General features: G+C 40.5%; 1 protein-coding gene across 1 annotated transcript in view; it reads right to left on the bottom strand.

Annotated features, from left to right (window-relative positions):
- The window catches only part of PARD3B (par-3 family cell polarity regulator beta), a 999,825-nt gene that overhangs the window by 330,492 nt on the left and 642,817 nt on the right, over positions 1–26,516 (bottom strand). The window contains exons 15-17 of the mRNA XM_019523483.1: positions 23,804–23,909; positions 22,265–22,380; positions 1,569–1,613 (exon numbers count right to left, since the gene is read on the bottom strand). Coding sequence (XP_019379028.1) covers positions 1,569–1,613; positions 22,265–22,380; positions 23,804–23,909 — 267 coding nt within the window. The remainder of the gene's footprint in view (positions 1–1,568; positions 1,614–22,264; positions 22,381–23,803; positions 23,910–26,516) is intronic.

Here is a 26,516-nt window from a genome sequence, read left to right on the forward strand (position 1 = left end):
GCTGGGCCGAGCTTCACTTGGGGCGGGCGGTGGTGGCGCTGGGAGGGGGACTCTGGGCTGGACTACAGCCACCGCAAATTTCACTGTAGCCCGCTGTCAGTGTTGCCGCCACCTACCCTGAGTGCTGCCTGGCCGAGCCCCTGCCTCCTCCCACATATACAGGAGCATCCCCTCCCTGGTGCCCTCTCAGATGAACCACAGCTCCATCCTTGCCCTGGCTGGGCAGCACCTACCCCAGTCCCAGTCCCACTCCCTCCCTCACTGTGGAGGGCATTGATCTGCCCCTTCCCTCCCCCCTCCCTTCCCACCACAACAGACTTACCAGCTGCACACAGCTCTCCAAGCTGCTGGGTTGTGCTCCTCGCTGCCTGTGTGCCGCGCTGTAGCTGTGCGCAAGCACAGGCATTTATTGGCAAATTATTGGCCACATTAAGCCGATTTCCAATACAATCAATTTCCTTTATACTGGTGCTGATCCAATATCAGACTGATTTATCAGTGCAACTCTAATTAAATGCCCACTTTCTTCTACGTTGAGGGCTAGATGTATTAGGAGAAAATAACTGGCACAGAAAAAAAATTCTGATAGAAGGTCTCTACTTGTGAAACAACTGTCTTCATGGTAAAACCAATGAATACATCAACACATTTCCTAAGCATACAAACAGGTTTAAGAAAAAACTAAACTATTAAACAGAAAGGTGATGTTATTTCAGATCTGACAGGTGGATGAAAAATACAGCATTTAGATATATAATAAGGAGCAACCTTGAATTTCATGGTTATTATTAATGGGACACTTCTGAATAATTTGAATTTTCTAGAAACCCTGCTCCTATGTCTGCTATGTCATGTGAGCTACTGCATCGATCTTTTATGGCTATCCTAAAATCACAATCCTTTGGGATCTTTATTGGAAAGTTACAGTAATACAGGAACTGCACCCTGCACAACACTACAGCCTTTTCTATAAAACTTCTATTAATTATAATGGGCATAAGGCCTCAAGGTAATATCATTGAATAAAAACCTAAATTGGTTAGGAATAGAAAACTAGTTAAGAAAACTATGGCCATACTAAAAGAATATAATTTCTGCAGATGACTAAAAAGGAAGAAAAAAAGTCAAAGGTTTGGTCTGTCTTCTGTTTTTCATATTTCTGATTGTGAAAATGGAGCATTTGGAGTCTTTCAGGAAAAGAAAGAGAATAAAACATTTATATTGTTCAAAAGGTATATGGTTTAAGTGTCTGTACTGACACAAGAAAATGTTACAGACTTTGTTCTTTACTTATTTCAACTATCATTCTGTTCATCTTTAAACAGTTATATCTTTAAAGAAACAGTTACTGCTTTTCCGGCAAATGATTCAGCTACATACACTGCCAAGCAATAAGTAAGCCCTAATTTATCACTGTAGAAGATGGAGTAATATCATACATTAATTTGCAAATCTTTCAGGCAACACAGTCTGCAAGCGCAGTCCAACTGATGCTCATACACAGGTTGTTTTTATTTTTTTCTGGGCCTGAGGAAGAGAGGAGGCAGAAAGATAAAATAATTTCTTACCTAATTTCTGTCCAGCCAATGAACTAACTTTACTTTCATCTGCCACTGGAGGGGGAAAAACAAAGAACAAAGAACAGGAATTCATTTAAATCCATCACATTTTGAAAAAATATCAAATCATTTTAAACATGTATAGTAACTCTTTACAATGTAATGGTAAATGTCTTTGTATGAACCCTTGCTCTACTTGAGGTACCTCAAAACAAAACACCTGATCTAAAGAATGGATGGGTTACTACTGGTTTCAGTGGATTCTGGATCAGGTCGTTAGCACTCACACATTCAAAATTAAGTTGTCACTAAAGCAGTGGCACATGTAAATAAAAACATCTTGTCAGACAAATCACAGGACTTCTGAGAGCTGTAATATTTTCAGATAAAAGACTTCAATCCTCAGAAAGGATCCAGATGTGGGAACCCTCACATCTGAAGAAAGTACCAATGAAGTGAATGGACGATGCAGAGAGAGAGTCTTCTTCAAAAGATCATTTTGCAAAAGGTGTCCTTTCCTAGGTTATGACTTTTTAAATAAGCAGTTCCCACCTGTGCATTATATTAACCATATCTCGCCAAGAATAAATACCTACATACATAACAGAGTTTATACAGACTAGTGAAGAGCTGTTTCTAAATGAAACAAAAAACTGCAATTTTTCTTAGTAACTATATTTCAGTTTATTATCACATATATCTCAAGAAACTAATTAAAACCCTGTTCTAGAGGGCTGTATTGAAGAACCAATCACCATTTCTTAAAATGAATTTTATGCAAAAAACCCCTAGTGCTAATATAATGTTAAGGATGATAAACAAGCACAGGAAATGAGTGTTAAGGTTGAGAGCTTATGCTTCACCCTGCTGGCCCAGGCATACACTTGTGCTTATGGTTTAAAATGTGGCTTGCTTATAGCAAAATAAACTGTCAAGTCATACAAAATACATTACAAACAGGAATTTGGAACACAATCTTCCTTGGAAGAGTCACTATTAAAAAGTCCCTATTTAACCACCATTTCAGCATCATAGCAATACACAACTAACTTTTTACATGGGAAGAATGTGGATTCTCAGATAAATGTGGGATAAATACTGACATGTGATAATAACCCCTGTACAGTAAGTCACAATAGGGCTGTCCAACTTCTGAGAAGCTAGAAGCCACATACCATGCAAGCTCCTTGACACTTCTACCATGTGACATGCTGGAACGTGGGTGGCCTGGTCTGGGGACCCCTGACCTCATAGTTACAAGAAACCAGGAGACCTGTCCCGGGAACTGAGTTGGGGATCCAGAGGGTCAGGCAGAACACAAGGTTGAAGGACTAGCTGGGTCAGGCATCCAGGAGGACAGGCCAGAGCCAAGTTGGGTATCCAGGGGTCAGGAGCGGCACAAGCCAAAGGGTGCAGCAGTCTAGGTTGAGCCTTGTTGTACAGACACTTGCCCTTCTGGGTCAAGGAGGTCAGCTGACCTTGGCTTGCCACTCTGGCAGCAGGGGGTGAGTATGTGACTAGGCCCAAGTGGGGGATTCTTGCTACTTATGTCTGCTCCCGTCTTCTACTAGGGAGGTGGCAGACAGGGTGAGCTGCCACATTAGACAAGCCAAGGCGCTAGCTTTAGGGCCATGTCCTGACACCACGCATGCAGTGCTATCCCATCCTCCAGTGCACAGGCATCGCAACTCTTGCTACTGCACAACTACCATAAGCCCACTTCTTCCCCCACTGCCTGATGCCATGCAGGCAGTGTGAGCCTCCCCATCTCCTGCTGTCACTATGTGGACAGCACAAAGTCCTCCTGCTGCTGTGCCGGGAACATAAGCTCTCCACCTCTGGCTGTGCCGCAGAGATCCCGGCTGTTGCAGCAGCAGAACCAGTGGTAGAAGTGGCATGCAGGCAGGTGCCAGTGGGCCATACCTTAACACCTCACAGACCCAATGCATCTCATGGGTGGCCAATTGGACAACCCTAAGTTACAATATAGTACGTGTAGTCTTTAGATCTCACTCGATGTTTATGTTTTGCATAGACTATAAAAGGTGGGCAAGTATCCAAGTTTTATAGCTAAGGAAACAGAAGAACAGACTCGTAAAGCATCTTAGTCCAAAGACAAGACAAAATCAAAGATAAAGTCACTACACCATTGTGGCCCCACCTTTCTACGACCACTCTAACCACCAATTTCCTCATCAGTCAATAATTTTGATTTACTCTTCTTTACAAGGAGAGAGTCTTATGAATCATGACTATGTAACATTTCTTGATTACTGTGCAAGAAGAAACACTTTTAAAGGCCAACCACTTGTAAAAGTTGCAACAAAACTCAAGAGAGCTCAGGGCTGTATGGTTGCATGGCACATGGTCCCTCGCAGTGATGAAAATAGAGATTTCAGCATGTAGTGAAACAGGTCACCAAACACAAAAAACACTTGACAAAGGTTTGCTGTATGATCATTCAAACAACCTCCTCCCCAAAACATTTACCTTTAAGCAGAAACCAAGCATTGAAAACTTCAGTCCCAAAGGTTAATGTTTTGACAAGTTATGATTGTGTGAAAACAAGGGATTATAATGGAAACTGATTTGCAACCTTAATTATAGCAGTCACTAATAGCAACCGCTATAATATATGGTAATTACTTGAAGCAGGTTGTATTACAGTACATAGGAGATATAAAAAATATTGAGGTTCATAGCATTTTTTTAAAATATTGATGACTGGGTTTGCCCGAGACAGAATTTTAAATTATTAAAAGGGATAAAAATCCATCTAACTAAAACAGACTTTCTATACTGGTTTCACACAAAAATAAAATTTAATACTGGAGGGAAAGAAGAATAAAATGTTTTTAAAATGAATATCTTACAAGAATACACAATTAGCATTATGGCTGCTGACAGACTGGGGGGGGGAGCTCTTTACTGGAAGCAGCAGTGTTAGTTTGACCCAGTTCTCCAGTGTCTGTATACAGTGAGTGCTTCAGCAAAGCTTTACGGCGCTTTTAGATAAAAATGCCAAAAAAGCCCCACTAAAGCGCTTGATCTATACAGAGGTTGGGTGAGCTGGGTCCAACTAACGCAATGTCTCTCCTGGGTAGGCACTGGGCTCAGTGCAGGGGTGTGCAGAGATTAAAGTAAAGTGCTGCTTGCTTTTTTTAAATGTCTGTAAACAGCCTATGATTTTAAACTCACAAAAAACAGTAAATGCAAAAGTTCAGGTTCTCACAGCAATGGTGACTCACCAACCCTACAGACCTGTAAGAGTCAGACAATCACATGTAAGGTTCATACTCAAGTCTGAACTGATATTTTACCCCCTCCCTCCCTTATACGGCAAATCTCTGCAATACCCATAAATCTTTGACAAACGTAAGCTCTATATAGGAAGGAGATAATCTGTTTCTTGTGTTTTTACATTTGAGGCTGTAATTTGTAGTAACCAAATGGATCTGGATTTCCAGGTCCTATTAAAATTGGAATGAGCAGCAACATATCGTAAATTGTTTGGGGGGAAAAAAAAAAATCACACTCTCAATTCATAACTAAATTTTTGGATGTAGTTTCCATTTTTTAGGAAACACAAAAACAGATGGCAAACATTGTTTCTCCTACACATTACTCTGCATACTTTAAAGTTGAAAGTGGATCAAATGCAACATTTTTTAATGAAGTTCGTAAGAGGCTGCATACTTAAGTAATACTATGCTATATTAATGTCTTTCTGAGTACTATACAGCCATGACAAATAAAATCTTGTCCCAGTACTTTTATTTTCTTTTTAAACAAAAAACTGTAAGTAATTTCATCAATAAGGACTAAGTACATGGAAGATCAATTTTTTTAAGTTCAAAGGCTGTCAGTTTAATTCAGATGTTTTTCTGAACAGATATTTTTAAGTAGGCAAACATACTATTTTTTCTCAAATCACTACTAAGTAAAAACAGGGATAAATTATTTTTGTTGAAGCATTCACAATAAACACCTCTGAAATTATCATGATGCAAACAGCCAAGGAACATTTCAGGCTGAGGGGGAAATGCTTGAGAATGTTTTGAGCTAGACAGGAATATATAAAAAATTTATAGTACAAAACCTCAAATGTAACTTTCTCTAATGGAAATACTATAAAATATATTTTAATGTAGGCAGTAGGATGTAATATCTATTTCAGGGACCAGTAACAAACAATCAGCCAGAAGTGAGTTGCACAAAGCAGTACAGTGTATGCTGCTGAAGTGTATAACCTCAAGACTGAAGAACAACCATGCACTTATTCAACACAGCACTGTCAGGGCGGCAGTCTGAGAAGGCCAAAAGAGATTAGCAAGCCTCACTTTTGAGCCTTCTAACACCAGCCATGAAGCTGACTAGCTCCCATCAATTTTAAGACTTCTAACAGCATCCCTTTGACAGCTGCTTTCCCTTGATTGTTTCTACGCAGTTAACTGGAATACTATTAGGTTACTGAGTAGACAGTGAGAGTGAAAGATGCTATATACTTAGCTGATATAGAGAAAACTGAGAACATAGGAACATGAGAACTGCCATTTACTGGGTCAGACGACAGGTCCATCTTGCTCAGTATCCTGTCTCTCAGTGGAAGAGAATGGATGCTGAAAGGGAGAGTGAGGGTGGCTAGGGACAGACATTACACATAAACCAGTTTAAGTGATCAGAAACTGGTTTAAACCTGTAACAGAACAGACATTCAGTGTATATAAACCAGTTTGAAAAATCACTGAAACCAGTCTGAGATAAACCTGGTAGAATGTAGTATCAGACTTAACTGATGTGGCTCAAACCGGTTTATGCAATGTCTGTCCTAGACCCCTTGCTGGTTTAAGATAAACCAAACTCCCTCAGCATCCCGGCATGCTCTCTGGGCTGGGCAGGGCTTTCTGCTCCAGAGAGCTGGCTCTTCCCCTCTGCTCTCTAGCTACAGCAGGGACCGGGCCCAGCAGAGACACCAGCTGGCATGACCTCGTTAAGGCAAAGTGGGCGGGGGGGTTAATTCTTCTTAATGGGGCCATACTGGGTAGGTTGTCCTGCACAGTTGGGAGGGGGGGTTCTGTTCTGTGCTTGAGGGTGGGGGGGACGCTTCTTCCTCCTCCTCTTCCTGCCCCTGCTCCTGTGGGGGGGGGGCGCTCAACGTGATGCTGCCTGGCCCCAGAGCGGGGGCGGGGGGAAGAGGAAGGCTCTGTTTCATGCTGGGGAGAACTCTTCCCCCTCCTCCACCTCCTCTCCCCCCCAAAGTGGCAGCAGGAGCATGGAGCTCAGCTGGGCAGGGTGTGGGTGCATGGGATGTGAGGGAGGGTGGGGATGTAGGGACCCCCACACACTCCCTCCATACCATGCAGCCCTTGCTGCCTGGCAGCAGCAGCAGGCAGGGAGGTCAGGGTGCTCTTGCCCAATGCAGGCATGGCTCTGGCCAGCACTGCATGGGGAGGGAGTGAAACCTGCCTTATCCCTGGGGCTGTGCTTCCTGAGCCGGAAGCCTGCAGCTCCCACCCTTGCAGGGTTCCCCCCACCACAGAACACAGCTTCCCCCTGCTCTGGGGGTGGGGAGTGGGGAGAAGAGTCCCTCTCTGGGGCTGGGCAGCCCTGTGTGCCCGGATTGCTCCCTGCTGCCCCAGGGAGCCACTGGGGTGGGCCTGCCGAGGCCTGGCCCTGTCCTGCCTCCTCAGCTCAGCTTCCCTATGGAAGGGAGGGCTGCTCTAGTACCCCTGGGTTTCTGGCTTGAGCCACTGAAGACATGTGCCGAACATCTATCCACTTGCAAACTGCTAACTCTGTGAAGGTTAGATTAACCTGCAAAGACTGAATCAATTCATTCTCAGGCTTTTTGAATGTCTGTCCCAAGCCAGTATGATCAGGGATTTTTTTTCCACTGTTCCTCTCTCACTTGCAGCCTCCAGTATTTAAGGTCTAGGAAGTTTTGATTCAGAGGCTGTACTCCTAACTACCATGCTCAATAGCTACTGATACATCTTTCCTCCAAGAACCTGTCCAATCTCTTTTTGAATCTGGCTAAACTGTCAGTTCCCACAACATCTAGTGGCAACGAGTTCCATGCTATAATTACATGCTGTGAAAAATAACTTCCTTTTGTTACTTTTATGCTTACTACCTACCAGTTTCATTTTCTGACTTGTAGTTCTTGTATTGTGAGAAACAGTAAATAATAAATTCCTATTTACTTTCTCTTCACCATTTAGTATTTTGTAAACACTTATCACGTCCCCCCTCAAACATCCCTTTTCTAAACTGAATAGGCCTAGCTTCTTTAGTCTCTTCTCATATGAAAGCCCCCCCATACCACTAATTATCTTTATTGCCCTTCTCTGTACAAACTGAGGTTTGTTATAATGCAACCAATAGGCGAAAAATTGGGACTCCCATTCTCTTATGCAGTTAAGCAAATTAGGCACTTATCAAGTATGCATATAAACAAACTGCACAGAAGGTGCTATATAAATATCAAACAAACATATCAGTGTTTCTCAATCTTTTTACACTACAGGCACCCCACAGAAAATGCCAGATCTTTGGGCATTTTTACATGCATACACATGCTTGGGGGGGGGGGGGCGCACTTTAGTTAGAGCAGCTCCGAGAGCTTTAGTTAGCTAGACAAGCTTTAGTTAAAGCACCCCCACTGCCATTTTTAAGCACAGGGATGCTGATACACATGACCCTGGAGTCTGCTGGCACATGGTAATTACCATGTGCCAGCAGACTCAATTAATTGCAGCACACTGGAGCAGCCTCCCTGCATGTGTACAGGCAGCCTTAGACTTCACTTTTTGCTGATTATGGGAAAACAGAGTATTTTCTTCCTGCAAAGAACTCAGAAAGACCACAATAGGTCAAACTGTTTTTGACACTATGGATTCCTATTTGAAATCTCTAGATTGCACACCTAACAGCACTAGTATTATACAGCACCCTTAAAAGGATCTTGTAGTAGTAGCCCAGTGTGTGGAAGCATTCTGGTTGAGAATCACTGAGAAAGAAAGACAGAAAGAAATCGTTTCAAACTATGGAGGATAAAACCTCATAATGTAATAACTGTTTACATAATAGTTGCTATACTGTTGCAAATTACATGCATATCTCCAGAACTGTGTTTTTACTTGGGAAGCCAGGCATTTGTTTGCTGCCCATCATCTGAACTACTCACTGAAATGCAAGTGACTATTAAAGAGTACAACCACTCCATAAAAATGTGCAGACCTAGGGAGTTAGCAAGACCTTGAACATGGTTTGATTATAGAAGATGGCATATTACTAACACAAACAAGGCGTACCAACTAACAACTAGCATTACTCTTTTCACAAAGCTGACTTAAAGCCAAAAGGGTTGGGGGGAGGGGATTCTAGGACACGAATATGCAAATATGTTAAGATTTCCAATATTTTATGCTGAAATGTTTGAAGTAAAGCAACATTCTGGAATATGATGTAATGGTCAATATCAACAGAAGCAGTCATAATGGTAAAAATATTTGTCTATACATTTCCATTTAATCTTTGATTGCCATCCCTATGACATATTCGAGACAACCAAGTTGTGTATTTTATATCAACTTAATTATTTTTAAGTAGGGTCAAAGGAATTTTGCATTACTGGATGTTATTCCAGTTTCTTTTAAAATCCAATAAATTCGTTCCTGACAGTTATTTAAAAATCGACAATTAATGCATTTGCCAGTACTAACAAATTTGCCTCCTTTTTGGAACATCAGTTTCAGTATCATATCGATTATTTTTCCCCAAAAATTAACATAATCCTGTTTTGTACCAAAAAGAGAAGTCAAGTTGCTCTAGTTTTGAGCCAGCATCCTAATGTGTTACATTACACTGCTCCTTTATTCAAATGGCTGACCAATATTTATTGAAAAAACTTTTAAAATGTGTGAAACTTACAGGACTGTCCTTCCTACAAACCACATTTTATATATGCTTTTGATAAGCAATTTTACACTTCTGAGAAAGGAAACCAAACAATGATTAAAAATACAAGGTATGAGAAAAAACACAACTTATAAACTTAAAACAATAAGGACATAAAAACAAATTCCACAAACAGCATACTCTGCTTACAGACAGGGGTCTACCCAGCTCAAAGAGGTGGCTGGCTGGGCGGATCTCGGATCCAGCTGCTAATTTTACAGGCTGAGTGCAGTGGGCCCCCCCCACCTCTATACCTCTGATTGCCCGATGGGCCTGGGCAGTCCTACCCCTCCCCACATTATTAAGCATGGATTAATGGCTTCCTCTGGCTTAATCAGGGTAATTAAGCCATGGTTCTGTGATACCCCCAAGCAGGGATACTACACAAGCAGTTCCACCGAGGTCCTGAGTCAGCTGTTACAGACAGCTAGGACACTGCATCAGGTCCACAGAGTCCTGGCATGGCTCATTGCATTCATGTGCCCACTGCTGGCACAGACCTGAACTGAGGCTCCACAGACTCCAGTGTTGCCTCCCAGCTGCCTGTCACAGCCAAGCCCGGACCCTGATGCAGCTGCATGTACAGCTACGCTCCCCGCTCCTCCTCCCACCCTACCTCTGCCCTTTTCCCCTCTACCCTCTCCCTTCCCCCCATGCTCCAAGACTGCAGGGCTTCCCACCCTTTTCTCTTCTTGCCAGTACTTTTTTTTTTTTTTCTGCAGTGAGCCCAAAATCGTAGAACCAACCATTTTTCACAGGGTCTGCTTGGATTTGCAATTTTTGCAAAAACTGAGCAATTGCAATTTCGGTAGGTCTCTACTTACAGAATGTCTGTCATAAAACTTCAAACAACAGGCATATTTATTAATAAGAGCCTTGTTCACAAACAACATATACAAACACCGCTAACATGCTTTTTAGAATCTAAATACATTACTTTCTCAGATATAAACATATAACAGTAAAACAAGGCAACAAATCGGTCACTGGCTTTCCAGATGGATGTTATCCTTACACAGCCCTTTCAGCATAATAAAGGCATAGCACCATCAATTAATTTTAGTCAGTGAGAGTGCCAATGACATAACTCTCTTGCAGCTTTTATTTTCTGGTGAAGTGTTTCCTCATCTAGATATGGGCGTAAATTAGTCACAGGGCTTGTATCAGTTTCTGGCTCATAATCATCCCTTTGAATATTTCACTGGTTATAATACTTGTTCTCTGCCAGCTCTTGCTAGACTGTATAAATGCCATGGGCTTTCATCCTCCCTAGTACGGAAGGTGTCATTAACAATTATGTTGTAAGATATAAGTTCAAAACTTTAAGAACATTTCCTTAACCTGTCATGCTTCATACCACTTTTTTTCTGTTTATATTAAAGCCCTTAAGGCAAACAATTGCCAGGTCTACGAAGTTAGGCTGCAAACACACATTGCCTATGTTTTTTGGCTGCACAAAATCCAAGCAAACAAATGCCATAGCCCTTTCTCACACCATAGATGCCCAAATCTGAGAGCACAATCATACCTAGTAATAGCTTGTGCTGCATTTTTTGTGGTCAATGTCGGTTTGCTTATGGTAGGAGAATAAGGGCAGCCTTCTGGGGCTTCAAGGGCCCAATCTTGTTTGCCCCAGGAATCCCCTGCAAGGGAATTTGTGGGGTACATGTCTGCAAATGTGAGGATCCCCTCTCTGTGCTTGAAGGTATATGTCCTGGGAATTCCTCTGTGAAGGGATTCCCAGGGTGTGTGCATCACACTGCTGCACCCTGACTTAGGAGTGCAATTCCTGGGGTGCACATCTATGGGTTGGGGAACCCAGGGCTCCCCTGCTTGCAGAGGTATGCACTGAGTCAGCACACATCAGCCAGGGCCACTATCCTGCAGAATCATGATTCTGAACCCCTGGGAGTGGCAGGGGCCCAACTTTGCAGGATAACCACCCCAGCAACATCTGTAGATGTCACTGAAGCAGATCAGCTGTGCTGAGGCACATCCTGGCACAGCCGATCCTGCTCCAAAGATGTCTGTATATATCCTTAGAACCATAAACTATCCTCTCTCCTTCTGGTAATAGTGAAAATAATCTTGAGAGATGCTGAACCCAAGTTAACTCCTGTTCACTGTACTGGGAGCTACAGGTGCTCAGCACCTCTCATCAACAGCTCTAAATGAGATGATTAAACAAAGACCCAGGATAGCTTATGGACTTTATGGCTCTTACAGACATTTTAAAAAAATGCTGGTGCTTTACTTTAAACTTGGCATGCTCCTGTGCCAAGCCCAGCACATGCCCAGAAGAGGCAGCATGGTAGTTGGACCTGGCTCACCCAATGTCTATATAGATTGGGAGCTTTACTGGGGCTTTTTTGGTGCCTTTATCTAATAGCTGATTGAATTGGCTATTAGAGAAAAGCACCATAAAGCCTTGCTTCAGTGCCCAGTCTATACAGATACTGCAGAGCTGGGTTGAATGCACTGCTTCTTTCGGTAAGGGGCATTTTTTAAATGTCTGTAAGAAGCCTATGTAGCAGACAAAGTCGACTTGTTCCAAAGAGGCACCTTTAGGTGCTTCAATAATTCAGTACTCAACTCAGTACATTTCTGGTCTGAAAGGGCTCTCTGATTCTTTTCCTCCAACCTGTACTTTTCTACTCTAAATTAGTCTTTTTTATGTTTTTCTTTAAACAAAACAAAAAAATACCCCAAAACCCATAATATTTGACAATTGAATTCAGTCAAGTTTGAAGTGTTTTCTTGACATTTTCAATGAAATACATCCCATACATGCTTCCATTTTCACCAGCTATAGCTATGCCTTATTATTTAAGAACTAACAATATAATCAGTATTGTCCAATTTGCAAAGATGACACTTCTGTTTCTAAATGAAAACCCTTCACTTCACAAAATACAGTTTATTTTACCATTTCACCATCATCACCAGATTTCTCCTTCTCTTTCAGGGGCACATGGTCCCTCCTTTTGTCAAAGGTTACACAGTTAATTGAGGCCATCACCACTTATTTTACACTTCTGTTGTTTTTTCAAATTCTCTCTAACCTCTGTTCTAGTAAAACACAATACAACATTAATACTAATCTAACTCCCCTAAGCATCTACAGAATGTTATTATCACTTCTTCTAAACTCCCATCTTTAATCTGAAAGTTCATAATCAAATCTGTCATTCATAGGTTGGATGCATTTTGGTAGGCAAAGCGGCTTAAAATGGAATGATCTTAAAACTGATGAGAAATCTAAACTTCATTAACAGCAGTTGCTTCTTCACAATATCAGTAGACAAACATTTTTTTTCAAACAGTTCAATAGCCTAATTTGAGTATCTCCATTCTTTTATAAGGCTTGATTTCTTTTTCTGTGTGTTAGATGATCCCTTATATAGATTTAATGTTTTCCTGGGTTTTGGCAACACTGAATCATTCATTTCAAATAATTTACCCTACAGTCTACTCTCAGAAACTTCAGATTTAACTCGAAAAAAGTTACTCATAGGCACTTTTACATGAGCTCTAGGGGTTGGGGAGGAGGTGGCACTTTAAGAGCCATTCTTATTAAAGCACAGCCACATCTGTATCAGCATCCCTACGCTTAAAAATGGAGGCAGGGGCACTTGAACTAAAGCTTGTTTGATGAGCTTAAGTTCAATCTCCCCTGCCACCATTTTTAAGCACAGGGACACAGATACATGAGATGCAGGAGGCTGCTGGAGTATGGCAATTGCCACACCCCAGCAGAATCAATTAATCAAGTCTGCTCCAATGCACTGGAAATCCAGTGCATCAGAGCACCCTTGGAACCCGTGTATAGGCACTCCATAGTGGGAGATAGATGAAATTTAAGGTACTGTTGACACTTCATCCCCAAGCCAACTGCATGTATATTATAATTTTGCGTAAAACTGTTTTAGCAGAAAGGAAAGGCTATTTTTATTTGAAAATAATTATTTCCATCCAACAGATGAGACAGCAAAGTACTGTTATGCCCCTCCTCTTGATGCACGTAGCAAGGATTTCTTAGGGTGATATCTTTTACTGGACCAACTATGTAGTTTGGATAAAGTTAAACAAGCTTTTGAATGCAAGACATTCTTCCTCAGGTCTCTGTCACAGAATCAGGCACAGCAATAAGTAGGAGATAAAGAGCATGATCATTCCACTTCTCACATCCTTCTCTATCATATTACCTTCCCATAGTTTTGCTAGGCTTTTAAAGGCTATGATCTGTGACTGACAAAATTCCTCCATGTCAAAGAAACAAATATGGCAAAGCCATTTGTGTTCTTTTGGAGCATTTCATACCTTATATATTAGCATATTCATTTAATAATGATCCCTAAATACACAAATGAAAATCGGTATGTTTTTACTAATCAGTGTCCCATGGTTAAGGAACTCTGAGTATGCCTAATGATATTTTAACAGCTAATTTTCCACCCATATTTACAAATCAGGTAATAGACCTCTCTGTTCTCCCAAGCTTGGCAAACCATCTAATTGAGGTATGTGGACTGTTGTTTTCTGTAGGGCTGGGGAGGGGTTTTGAGCAGCACCTTAGGATACTGGTCACGGTTGTTGAATCGCACATGAAAACCAACATCCTTAAATATCAAATCTAAACAGTACTTTGCCTGAATTGATATACAACAAAATTGCTATACACTAATATGATTCAATTTCATGTTGCTGCAGGTTAAAACAAGCAGCACTTTCATGTTTTGAATACAATTCCCATGGCTGTAGTTTTTACAGTACATTTATGCAAAACCTAAGTTATTTCTGTGCATACAGATTTATAGAAAATAAGGGGGTCGAAGATAAATAATACAACACATTTAAAAAAAAATCACATTGATTTTTCACCTTCCAATACAACAAAAAAATCCATGCTGCCATTTATCCTGAATGAAAATTACCTTTTTAATACAGTTGAGGGGGGTGAAAAAAAGTGTAAATGGATTTTGGTGAGTTATTATGGCAGTGATTTTGTATACAACTGTGCTAATATCGGGGAAAATGTGCATGTATAGGGACATCGTTAAAGGAAAGGAAAAACTTCCTTCCAATGACTTGTATAGAACTTATTGATTTCCTCTTCCTGTTTTTCATCTACCATTACATTTCAAGATAAGTGTTGCGCTTATTTGTGAAGTGGAAAGACACAACAGCACATCTGAGTTTCTGCATTTCTGATTATGCTGTGCTGAAGTTTGTAAAACACATGATGAACCGGTATAAACATGGCAAGTAATCCATATCTAATCAATGCAACCATCTGTTCCAGGGCAGATTTTGGCTGGCCATGCCTGGGTGTCTGGAAGCAAAGCAGAAGGAGCCCACCTTTTGTTTCCAAATCTGGGTAAGGGGCATTAGTCACACCAAATAGTTGTGCACCTGGAATACAAGGGGAGGAGATAATAAACGGCATGAATGTCATGGGGAATAGCCATGCTGCCACACTCCTTTTATACAAGCAGATGGACCAAGTCAGAATGGTAAAAAGAAGAAATTAATATATAGACACCTATTTAAATGATAATGCTGCTGTCATGTGAGCTATCTACAGGCTCCAGAAGTTGTCCTGGTTTCCCCAGTAAAGCAGGTAGAATGTCATTGGGATCTGCTGCCAAGATGGTACCCCTCTGCACTGTGCTACTATGACTGCAGCAACAACATTTTGAGAAGGCCCTTTCCCTCATCCTAAAATAGCCGAGGAGCAAGCAATCACCCAGGCATGCTACAGGATATTCTAGCAGCATCCTGATATCTATATGAAGCAAATATATAGACTCACCCCTGCTACCAGCCTCCTTGAAAACCCACCCACCAGTGTGGGCAGACCACAAGGTGGGAGCATCTGGGAACTTTCTGACGTTCTCAAAGTAGATAAGCATCCCTGACTTTTCTTCTGCACTCAGAGGCATGGCCCCTCCCCTCTCCTTATGTTCCCTCCTCCTTCTGCTGTTGCTGCTTTCCCTGCTGTCTTGGGGGCAGGAGAAACTTCAGAGCTACTCCTACCCACTCCAGCTGGGCTGTACAGGGGCTGGGCTCAGCTGGGACAGCCACAGCAGCAACAGCAATGGGGTGGGGTACCCCAAAAGAGTGAATGCAGGGAGCTGCTGTGACTACCCTTGCTGAGCCCAACCCCCATGCTGTCTAGCTGAAGCAGCTCTGAAATGTAAAGCAGCCATGGCAGGCTGGGGACAGGGAGGGAGAAGGGGAAGGGAAGGGAAGGGATGGGATGTGTCTTTAAGCATGGAAGGGAAGGGGGGAATATCACTTGCTTTGGGAACTTTTTAACATTGTCCAATCTGAAAAGGGAATGCAGCTGCACCATTGCACTCCCTCTGGATCCACTCTTATTTACAAATAATAGTGTTCTCAATATATTTTATCTCCATATAGTTTCATTTTTGGAACCATATACTATACTATGCTTCATGTAAGTAATATTTAGCTGTCCACTGGGTTATATGACTTAATGTGTGTGAGAGTTACATGGCAGACTCTGCATCCATAAAAATAAATGTAATGGCCCAAGCTCTTATCCTGCCTGCTTTTCCACTCAGTGATGGAGAGGGAAACCAGAGGCAACATAGCATGAGTTGCCTAGTTATTAGTGAGTAATTTAGTTTTACCTTCTTATATCCAATCTCAAATATTTAAGTAAATCCAAATATTCAGCAGAATGAATATGACAAAGCAATGCTATATTTTATTAGATCTCTATATCTATTCAATTGCTTCCCATTATTTCATGATATTAAATCATTAATAAATTATTTAATTGTTATAAACAGATAAAGCTAGAAAACAGACTAGGCACCCTCAAAATTTTCAAACCTGAATAATGTAGAAAAGAAAAAACAATAATTGTAAGTGGTTCTACGCTAAAAAAGGGTCTTTGTAACAACAGATTTACATCTCCATTGTCTAAATTTCTTCCAACCATGCAGTAGGTCCAATAAAAGATATCATCCACAAAAATCCTTGCCTCTCCCATATTTCCTGGATAATCACAGCTATAACATCACTCCAAGACTATGTAACAATAGCATATTCTTAGCAGATCTGCACACACACTCACACACACTTACACATATGTATAAAATCTCTCCTTACAGAGTTCTTTTTAACACTTATCTCTAAGGAAGAAATGGTCTAATTAGAAATTAGAAAGAGAAACAGACCATATCTTTGAAAGAGCCACCAAAATACCCTGCAGTAGCCCACTATAATACAGAAAGACACCTCTGCTGGTCACCTAACATCCCACACTAACTGATAAGAAAAATTATCACACAATTACAGCCTATACTAGAAAAAGGTCAGACCCTAAGAGAAAAATTCCTAGAAAGCTCCTGGCTTTCAAACAATCCCTAATCTTGTCCAGCTCATCATCAGAAGCAAACTCCCCACTGATCAAATAGGATGCAGCCTTGCTTGACAAATAAATACAAAATTTGTCAACACCTCTCCAGTGCTACAAGAATTACCACCCTTGACTATGAGCCTATGAGAATCCATGGATCCTATATGTTTCTGTCCCAAAATGTGGTATACTTCTAGTGCACGAAATGCCCTCATGGAAACTATGCAGGTGAAACTAGACTAAAATTATGCACTAGAATGAATGATCACAGGAAAAATATTAAGGACAGGCACACAAACACATGTAGGACCTTTTTTACAGAACAACCACTCACTTTCTGACCTCACTCTCTTTGTGGTCAAGGGAATTTTACAAAACACTTTCAAAAGGCAAGCCTGGGAACAACAGTTCATAAGCTGGCTAGACAGCAAGAACCAAGGACTGAACACAGATGTTGATTGACTTCATGGCTCACTATAATCTACCTGATTCATACTAATTCTATTTCATACCATGGATGATAATGACCCTCTTCACTAATCAAGCTATCTTTTCTTGCCTGTTAACTATCCCTGGGAATTTCTCTGTTCCTTTATTTCACAGCCCTCCAGACTGTTAAGTGCTTTCTGTGCCTCCTTTTTCTCAGACATGAAGAAGACTGCACTGTATTCAAAAGCTTGTCTAAATCTGTCTCAGCCATGAAGCTTGTCCAATAGAAGATATTACCCACAAAAATCCATGCCACTTGCATATATCCTTGACCATTACAACTACATTACTCCAACACTTTTAATTATTTATAATTTTGTTAACTCCATAGCTAAAAGGAAGTGAGTTGGATTCTTCTCCTTTTTGCATCATGAATAGAATTGCTCACTACATACCAATTAGGGGACCACTCAAAACGGGAGGCAATGTAGCCATAAAGGTACTGGGACAAGTAAGCTACAAACAACAAAAAACAGAAGTAGACTATTGGTGATACATGGAAGATGACTTCCATTTGCAAGTGATGTATAATTTTCAAAAAGAGATTCTTTGTGGAGGGTTTTCAGTTTTTCAAGAAGACTTCTGCATGTAAGAAGAATTTTGTATATAGTATGTGGGTACCCATGATATTAGAATGACTACAGGGTAACCTGAAATATTCCTATTTTCACTTTTAAGTAGGTCTCTGTAGTGTTTTAGTGTGGGTTTTTTTGGATAACTAATGCCAGTGGCCTAATTACAAGATTTCTTTGTAATTTCTAAGCAGTAGCTGGCTTTTGCTACAAGAAACAGCATGGACCGACCTCATGTACATAACAAGAAGATGATACAGCCTCATTTAAAAGTTATTAGCACTTTCTAAGTAAACATTTGAAAGGAGCAGAAAATTTGTGCCTAAGATCCCAGCCTTGATGCTTAGTGAGGTGTAAATTCTCAAAGGAGGCCAGAAGAATAAACTTAATCAAATTTCAAAAGCAAGCATATGACCTTGCTTCTGCAGCTAAACAGTAATTATGTTTAAAACTTCAAAGAGTTCTCAGTAACTCTGCTATGAAAAAATTGGCAAAATGAGATGGGAAACCTTGTGGTTCTGTAATATAAACCTCTCTAGAAAAGGTGTCAGTTTAGAAGGTCTTTGGACAGTGATAAGGTTTCTAAATGTTCCCCCTGGACAAGAGAGACAAGGTGATCTCTTAGAACATAAAAGCTGAGTATCCACTTCACTGCTAACTTGTTTAAAATGTTGCCTTGGGCAGCTTATGATTCAATTAAGGATGAAATTCTTCTGTCACGGTGATGGACCTGCTGGTCTGCCCTTCTAGACTGATGCAGCATATCAGGCACCAAGTGGCTTTAGGGGAGAATATTATTTTGCAAACAGACCATACTAACTTGTAGAATTTGATAAAAATCCCATGTCCCTGATTTTTTGATACTGTGGTTTCTAAATGCCTTCTTCTTGGCCCCAGCTTTATAGCTTTTTATACTTCACAAAACACTGGAAACAAGATGGTTAGAATGCCAGTGATGGAAACCCCTTAAATGAATATAATTAGTGTCAAGATTTATGTTGCTGCTATGCCGGAAGAAAGAAAAGTTTCTTTGCCTCTTTCCCTATAGCAACTACAAACGCACAAACTGCTGAGTGATGGTTAACCAAATTAAACTGTTCATCCTAACTCTTTGAACTCTTTTCCTAGCACCTAGTTTTGTTATTTTTTAGTCACTCTAATAGGTTTATTTATTTCCCCTGGCTTTTGATAATGGAGTGAGATTTAAAGCAGATGCTAGCTTATTGGGACTATTATAATTATTACTGCTTTTCTCTTGTACAACTGCTGCTTTGGAGAGTACATTTTTAGACTATTTATGGATTTTTATATTAATTTAAGTGTAGTATACAAAGGGGAAGGACAGCCCAATATTTGGGACCTAGCTTCAAAGTTGGAAGATGTGGGTTCAACTCCCTGTTCTGCTACAGACTTCCTACATGACATGAGGTCAAGTCATTCACTGTGTGTATGTGGCACCTATTATTGTGGGCAAGGGACCTTGGGCAAGTGAGCATCATGAGCATAACTTGCTGCACTGAAAAAGATAAAACAAAGTTCTGGTAAAAAGCCCATTAGTCGGTATTTTATTGTTTCACTAGCAACTAACTCTTGAAATCAAATAAATAAACATGTAATCTTCCATTAGTGCCCTTCCCTTTCTTTTCTTCTCCATTCCCCACCCAAAACTGTCTAAAATCTTAAAACCTGTAGCAAAATTGCATACAGTACTTTATATTCTGCTAGGGAATGACTCCAAGGCTCCAAGTTTATTTCCCCACATTTTCTGTTTAGCAATCTCTATATATGTTGTTTTTTAGTCCCTTTGCTCTCAAAAGCTATACAGCTTTTTGTAATGCTGCAGTCAATTTTCTATTCAATAGCCTTTTTTCCAATAAATAATTAGCAGTACTGAACAAGAAAGCAGATTACACTTGGGCACAAACTTCTTATTGAGTTTGGGTAATAATAAAGCATGAACTTAAATGAAGAGAGAGTACATAACCCTTGATTTGTGCAGCTACATTATTTCTCCTTTAACTCATTTGGAAGCAATTATTACACATAGAGACACACAGACACACAGACACACAGACACACAGACACACAGTTTACTTTTAAATGTATGAAATACTTCTGTATGCATTTCACACTGCCACATATGAGGAAACTAAAGGCTCATTTTTTTTAATCAGACTGATAACCAGGGATCTGGGTTTTCTGTTGATCATGGAAAAACACAGTAAAATGTGGAATTGCTCTTTTTAAGGAGAAAAATGCAGGAACTGGCAGGTTTCCCCTTGAAAGCTGGCAGAGTTCCAGCCTGCAAGGGGCTGGGGGGAGTGGGAGGAGGGCAGTCAGGTAGGAGGTACCACGTGCACGTGTATGCGCACACATGCTTGTGCTAGCCAGGCAGCATGAATGTAGCTCCCACAACCCCATGCAGGTAAATGAGGGGTTGGGGGGAGGGGGAAAGAGATTGAGGCCCCCATAGTGAGAGAGGCAGGGAGTTGGGCAGGGCTGGGGCTCCCGTCCAGCCGGGGTGGTGTGTGAGGCTTGGGGCCTGAGTCTGGGGTAGGAATGAACGGCCACAGGGCCTGGGCGGGGAACAGCATGGAGCCATGGGCACCTCGGTCGGAAGGTTGTGGTGGGGCTGGCTCCCTGTCACTGTGTGGGCTCTGGGGAGGATATGGGGAGCACATACCCACCAGGTTTGTGCACAGGGTGGCTGTGAGTTGGTGGCTTCAGGCTCAGGGCTTGGAAGAGCAGAGCAGAGTGGGGAGGCTCAGTATTGCCACTGGAAGCCCCACACCACCATGGTGAGGCAACCCCATCCCACCTGGTAGCATTTGGGGCAGCAGCACAGAGTTCTACCTCCTGCTGCTGCCAGGTGGGCAGGGGGTGGTTCACCATGGCAGTACAGGGCTCCTGGTGGCAGCACCAAGCCTCCCTGCCCTGCTCTGGGCTCTGCTCTGGCCACAGCAGCTGCTACTTCCTGTGGGTGACAACCAGGGCTCTACTGGGCTGGGGTAGGGGGCTGGAGACCCAGGTCCTTGGCCCCATAGCCCTGATACCTGGGGCCAGGGCTGGAGGGGGGATGGGGGGCTGTAGGTGGGAACTGAGGGGCACTGGCAGGGTGCGGCGTGAGGGGCACCAGCAGGGCCAGGGAGCTGTGGCTTGGGAGTGAGAGGCAATGGCATGGGTAGGGGACTGGCATATCAGGGCTGCTCAGCACCACAAAGCAGGGGCAGGGGAAGCCGCAGTTGGACCCACACCCTGGTGAGCGAAGGGGCAGGGGGAGCTCTAATTTTCCATGATAAAAAACCCAAAATCAAATGCCAAAATTTACACGTATTTAGAATTAATTTAAAGTAACTGAGGTACTGGTAGGCATCCAAACTGCTTCAAATTGCAAATATATTAATAACACATTGTGTTCAACTGATTTTATATATATATACATATATATATATATATATAGAGAGAGAGAGAGAGAGAGAGAGAGAGAGAGAGAGAGAGAGAGAGAGAGGTAGGTTTCATTTTAATTGTGGAAAAATGCAGATCTTGGGGCTTTTAATCAGAGAATTTGTGATTTTTGAACAGAAAAAACCAGGATGCCTGCCAATAACTAAATTTTATTTTGCTTGTTTGCTTGTTTCAATTAATGCATTCTTTTCCATTCCTGTTGTATATAAAGCTCTCAGTTCCACAAAACAAAAAGCGTTTTATTAATATTGTTAAAACAGTTACGTTTTAATTTCTCCCACCCTGCAAAATTTTCTCCTCTAATAGGTACAGCTCTAATAGGTACTAGACCATAATTTTACTACTATTCAAAGCATCTATAAATATCTACTTCAACACTTTGTTCAGCTTTGTTATTGCCACTGATGAAACCTAACCTGTCTAAAGAAAGTCATCCCTTGATGGAGTTTTGCAACCATCTGAATTCTATAAGAAAATAACATTTTTATTGTTTTGCTATAGATTTAGATATGTGTGGATCATTTTAAAGGTATAACTGGCAATTTGTTTAACTCATTCTCACAAAGGCTCTCACATTTCCTCAGCTAAGATTTCAATACAATGGATGGTAAAGTGGCCCTTGGAAAAAAAATCCTTTATCCAACTTCAATAAAAAGGGCAATTGTAATTAGATGCTATAGGAGGCAGAACATTGTACCCACCACTCCAGCATGTCTGCATATCTTGCTCCCTGATATACATGTTTAAAAAACAAAAGCAGAAAATAAGGAGATACTGAAAACGTGCTAAGGCTAAAAAGATGACCTATGAGTCACCCCACCTCCTCTTACCAAGATCCATGCTTTTTGAGGCTTTCAGATTAATTGATTCAGGCTGCTTGGCTGGTGTCAGAGATCTTAAGTTGATGTGCTGATCTGTTAAATATGCTGCTGAATCCACTACAGAGCTGTGGAAAGAAGCCATGCAAAATATTTAAGCACTGATACAAAACCAAGTGTAGTAATTAAAACTTTCACAATATAAATGTATTTTCCCCTCCAGTTGTTTGCAGGCATGCATCTTAAATTAATCTTTGATTCTCAATATTCTTTTGTGAGATTTAGCACTTCAATTCACATGTATTCATTTTATACCTATATTACCCCCACCCCGATTGTTAACAAGGATAACTTCTATTTATACAAATTATTTAAATCTGATTTTATTTAACAGAAGGGGGAACTATCCAAGAACCAACAGTGCTGTTTTTTCAATGTTTTTTCACTACTGTCCACCATTGTTGCAGACAAGGTTCATAAGTAGAACTATATAAGAGGACATTTCATTCACTTATACTGGTTTGTTTGCATGGCTTCCTTGGATAGGTTTGAAAAAAAGGGAACATCACTTTAAAGAGATAAAACAAACTCTAATAAAATTTGATTAAATTAAGTAAAGCAGAAGGAAAAAAAATAGAAGATTTTATATGTGCGTGATGAATATAAGATTGCAGAAAAAAATGTGTGATACCATATTATTTGATCTTTTGATATTCTATTTTCAGAATGAGAATATTGCACATTGAAACAAATGTTGTGCTGACTTCTGCCTTATGCTTTCCCAATGAAGTCAGTGGTATAGCACAGTTTTTAACCAACTATATTTATTGTTTTACTTTATTTCAGTCAGAAGTTTGCAGTACTAATGCCAAGCTTCTCACATTTATTCAGCAAATAGCAGCTTTCAAGTTCCATCAGCATATTTTGCAATGACCAGGACAGTTTTCAAAATATCTCAAAGGCTTTGCTCCATGAATTAACTACTTACAAAAATCACCTTTAAAAATGTGTTTTGTATTCAAATTACACAGAGGTCTTCTTTGCTACACCTTTTTGCCTCAAAGTGATACACAGCAAATTTCAAGTATTCCCATGAAAAATAATCTCCCATTTTAAGGCTGACAATCAATAAACAGTTTGTGACACTTGGAATCAGAGAAGCAGTTATTAGAATTTAAGACCTAGTGCATCACACGTAAAACTCACTAGTATGCAACTTTTCAACCAGTCTAATTTTATTAGATTATTATTTAAATTCTGTACTACTTTATAAGCCAAACAATGTGCAAATTACTGCAGCCCAGGCTTCACCAGCAGTAAGTGCACTACACTTTGAGAACTACTGAAGTAGACAAAATATTAAACTTTAAAATAACCTACTATGGTTAATATTAAAGTAATATTGACTTGACCATAACTATTGCAGCACAAATTCTATATCTATATCCATTTGCATACCTAACAACAGCATTTTTAATCAATTAGAGCTGTCATCAAAATTATAAGTGGTCAGGTCTAGGCATACATAATAAAATAGGTATATATCCAAACCTATGGTTATAATCTTCAGTAAGTAGTTCCTCAGTAGGGTGTGGTGGCAGAGGTGGTGGAACTTCGTTCTCAGCATTGCCATGATCAGACATAGGGAGATCTGAAACTAACAACGAGTTAAACAAACTGTAGTAGCAAGTATATTCCACCAGTTCACTGATCAATAAACTGGACTGGAAGGCCTGAAGCAATCCTGAAGTGAGTCACAAATTATTCAAATCCCTAAACTAACTAAACTAGAATTAAAATCACACCAAGCAGAAAATATACCCCTTGGGATTACTTGAAGAGCTGATTTGCAGATTTGCACATGCATAATTAAAGATAAATACAGTGAAACTTTGCTTATAGTGGAGTGAAAGTCCCCAACTGCTTTAATGTATTTGAATGGATTTTCACTCCCTTCCATACAGAATTAACTTAACTACCAATAGGTTAAACTAGTTTAATTCTTGTCCTGTGAAGCATTTATCACCTTCCAGATATATCTGATGAGCATTGCATTCCTATGACTATTTTCTCCCTGTCTTTCCCTATTCTTAGTCCCTCCTGCAAAAAGCTAATTCTTCTGTAACCCCAGAAAAGCAAATCATCCTATATAGAAATAAATTTGGCCCCAAATGAAGGTAAAGGTAGTCATACTACTTCATGGTAGTGCCATAATCTGCAGGGCAACTAAAAATACATTTTTCTGAAAACAAAAGTTTCACTTTCATGAAAACAGATCAAAACAATGTTCTCTTCATTCAAGAGAAACATACAGAACAATATAATCATCCTCAGCAAGGAGTTGGAGCCAGAGTTATTCCAAGGTCATGACTGTTTTTCTTTTTTTTCTTTCCACCCTTAACTTAACCATCCCTTCTTTGACACATGTTGCTTTCTCCTACTTGCTGGCAACTTTATTTATTGGAAACCCTAGATCTCAGTTTTACTCCTGCCTTCTACCATTCACACTTTTGCCATAACTCATATTATGCAATCTCATTCTCTTCTCCCCCTGTATGCCACTGTCTCTCTTTTTTTCATTAGCAAGGCCCTCTTGGTGTCTTTACATGGACTCTGAGGGGAAGAAGGCTCCAAGAGTCACTCTAATTAAAGTGCCCAGGTCTTGTATATTCAGCATCCCAAGGTTCAAAATGGTGGCAGGAGTGCTTTAAGTAAAGCTCATCGAACAGGCTTTAGTTAAAGTGACACCGCCGCAATTTTGAAGTGTGGGGATGCTGAACACGAGATGCAGAGGCTGCTGGAGTACACCAAGTTGCACACTCCAGCAGACTCTATTAATAGAGTCTGATCCAACATGCTATAAATACAGCACGTTGGAGCAGCAACCCTGTATGTCTACAGGCACCCTCTGGTTTCATCTACAGCACCACCAGCACCTTATTACTCTTCTCACAAGTCATCTTCTCATCTCCATATCGGTGTCTTTACCTTCTCCTCCTCACTTGTGGCCTACAGATCTCAAAGACACTTAAGACATCTATAAAGCTCCTCTCAAGAGAAAAAAAAAGTCAAACTGTCCAGAGTTATTCAAGGAAACAGGTTGAAAAGGCAAGAGCCTATGCAGAGAGAGTTTACATGAGTTGGAACCCCTAAACCAGTGATCTCCAAAGTGGGGTGTGCAAGACGATCCATTGGGGTGTGGGAAGAAAATATTAGAACTTCTATTTATATTGATAGGGGTGCATGATCAAAAAAGTTTGGAGACCACTGCCCTAGACTAATAGCAAAAGTATGGTAAACTCTAAAGCAAATAGACTCATCTACACACTGGTTTACTCCTTTAAAATCTTAATTCTCTTAAATGCTTTAGTTCTAAATAAGTAAACTTTAGGTTTAAAAAGGCTCTCTAGTGACTGCTTACCAGAAGGGACCTTCAGTATTGCAGACAATTAAGATGGGACTTAGTGAAGTGGGCCCAAGTATGAGAAGGAAGAATTACCTGACTCCACCCCAACAGAGAGGTCACAGATGAAGGCTCAAGGAGGAGGCTAACAGGGGCAAAAGGTGTAATTATCCCGGTAACTGGGACAGTTAGACTTTCAGATTTTAATCTGTTTAGAGCAAGAAATGCTTCTTTGTTCTTAAAGGATATGCCAACTTGTGACAGCATGCAACATTTTAAAAATAAGGAATCAGTAAGTTTCCAATCAATTAATCTTTCCATGAATGTATAATGTTATGCTTGTAAATGTAGATACTTGTATAGTCCCTGAAGATTCAGCTTGCTAAGCTATTGAAGAGATCTTTTATCATAACTCCACCTCTTTACCAGAGAGATGATATCAATCCCCCTGCAACCCTGACACTTTTTTGAAAATAAAGGAACTTCTGATGAAGCAGATTCCAGTAACCATTCAGCACCAGAAATTTGAAGCTATTGGCACTGAAGTACTATTTCTCGAAGAGGTTGTTCTAAAAATGCAGTTTCTGTGCAACAGCTTGGCAGGAAAAAAAGTGAGGACCTGTAGGTTACAAGTATCAGGCATAAAAAAATAAGCTGAACATTGTCATTTCAATACTGGGTTTTAAAAAAGGCCCCCTTTTAAAAAAAAAAGGCTGCTTTTATTGAAATACCCACAGGCAAGACAAAATATAATGCTTTGGCTACAACAGCTCTTCTCCAGACATTATATTTTGTCTTGCTCAAGTATAAAAGAGAATCTTAAAAAAAAAAAAAAAAAAAAAAAAAAAAAAAACAACCTTT

The sequence above is a fragment of the Gavialis gangeticus genome, unplaced genomic scaffold (assembly GCF_001723915.1).
Source record: "Gavialis gangeticus isolate Ggan-Ray unplaced genomic scaffold, GavGan_comp1, whole genome shotgun sequence".
Classification (NCBI taxonomy): Eukaryota; Metazoa; Chordata; order Crocodylia; family Gavialidae; genus Gavialis; species Gavialis gangeticus.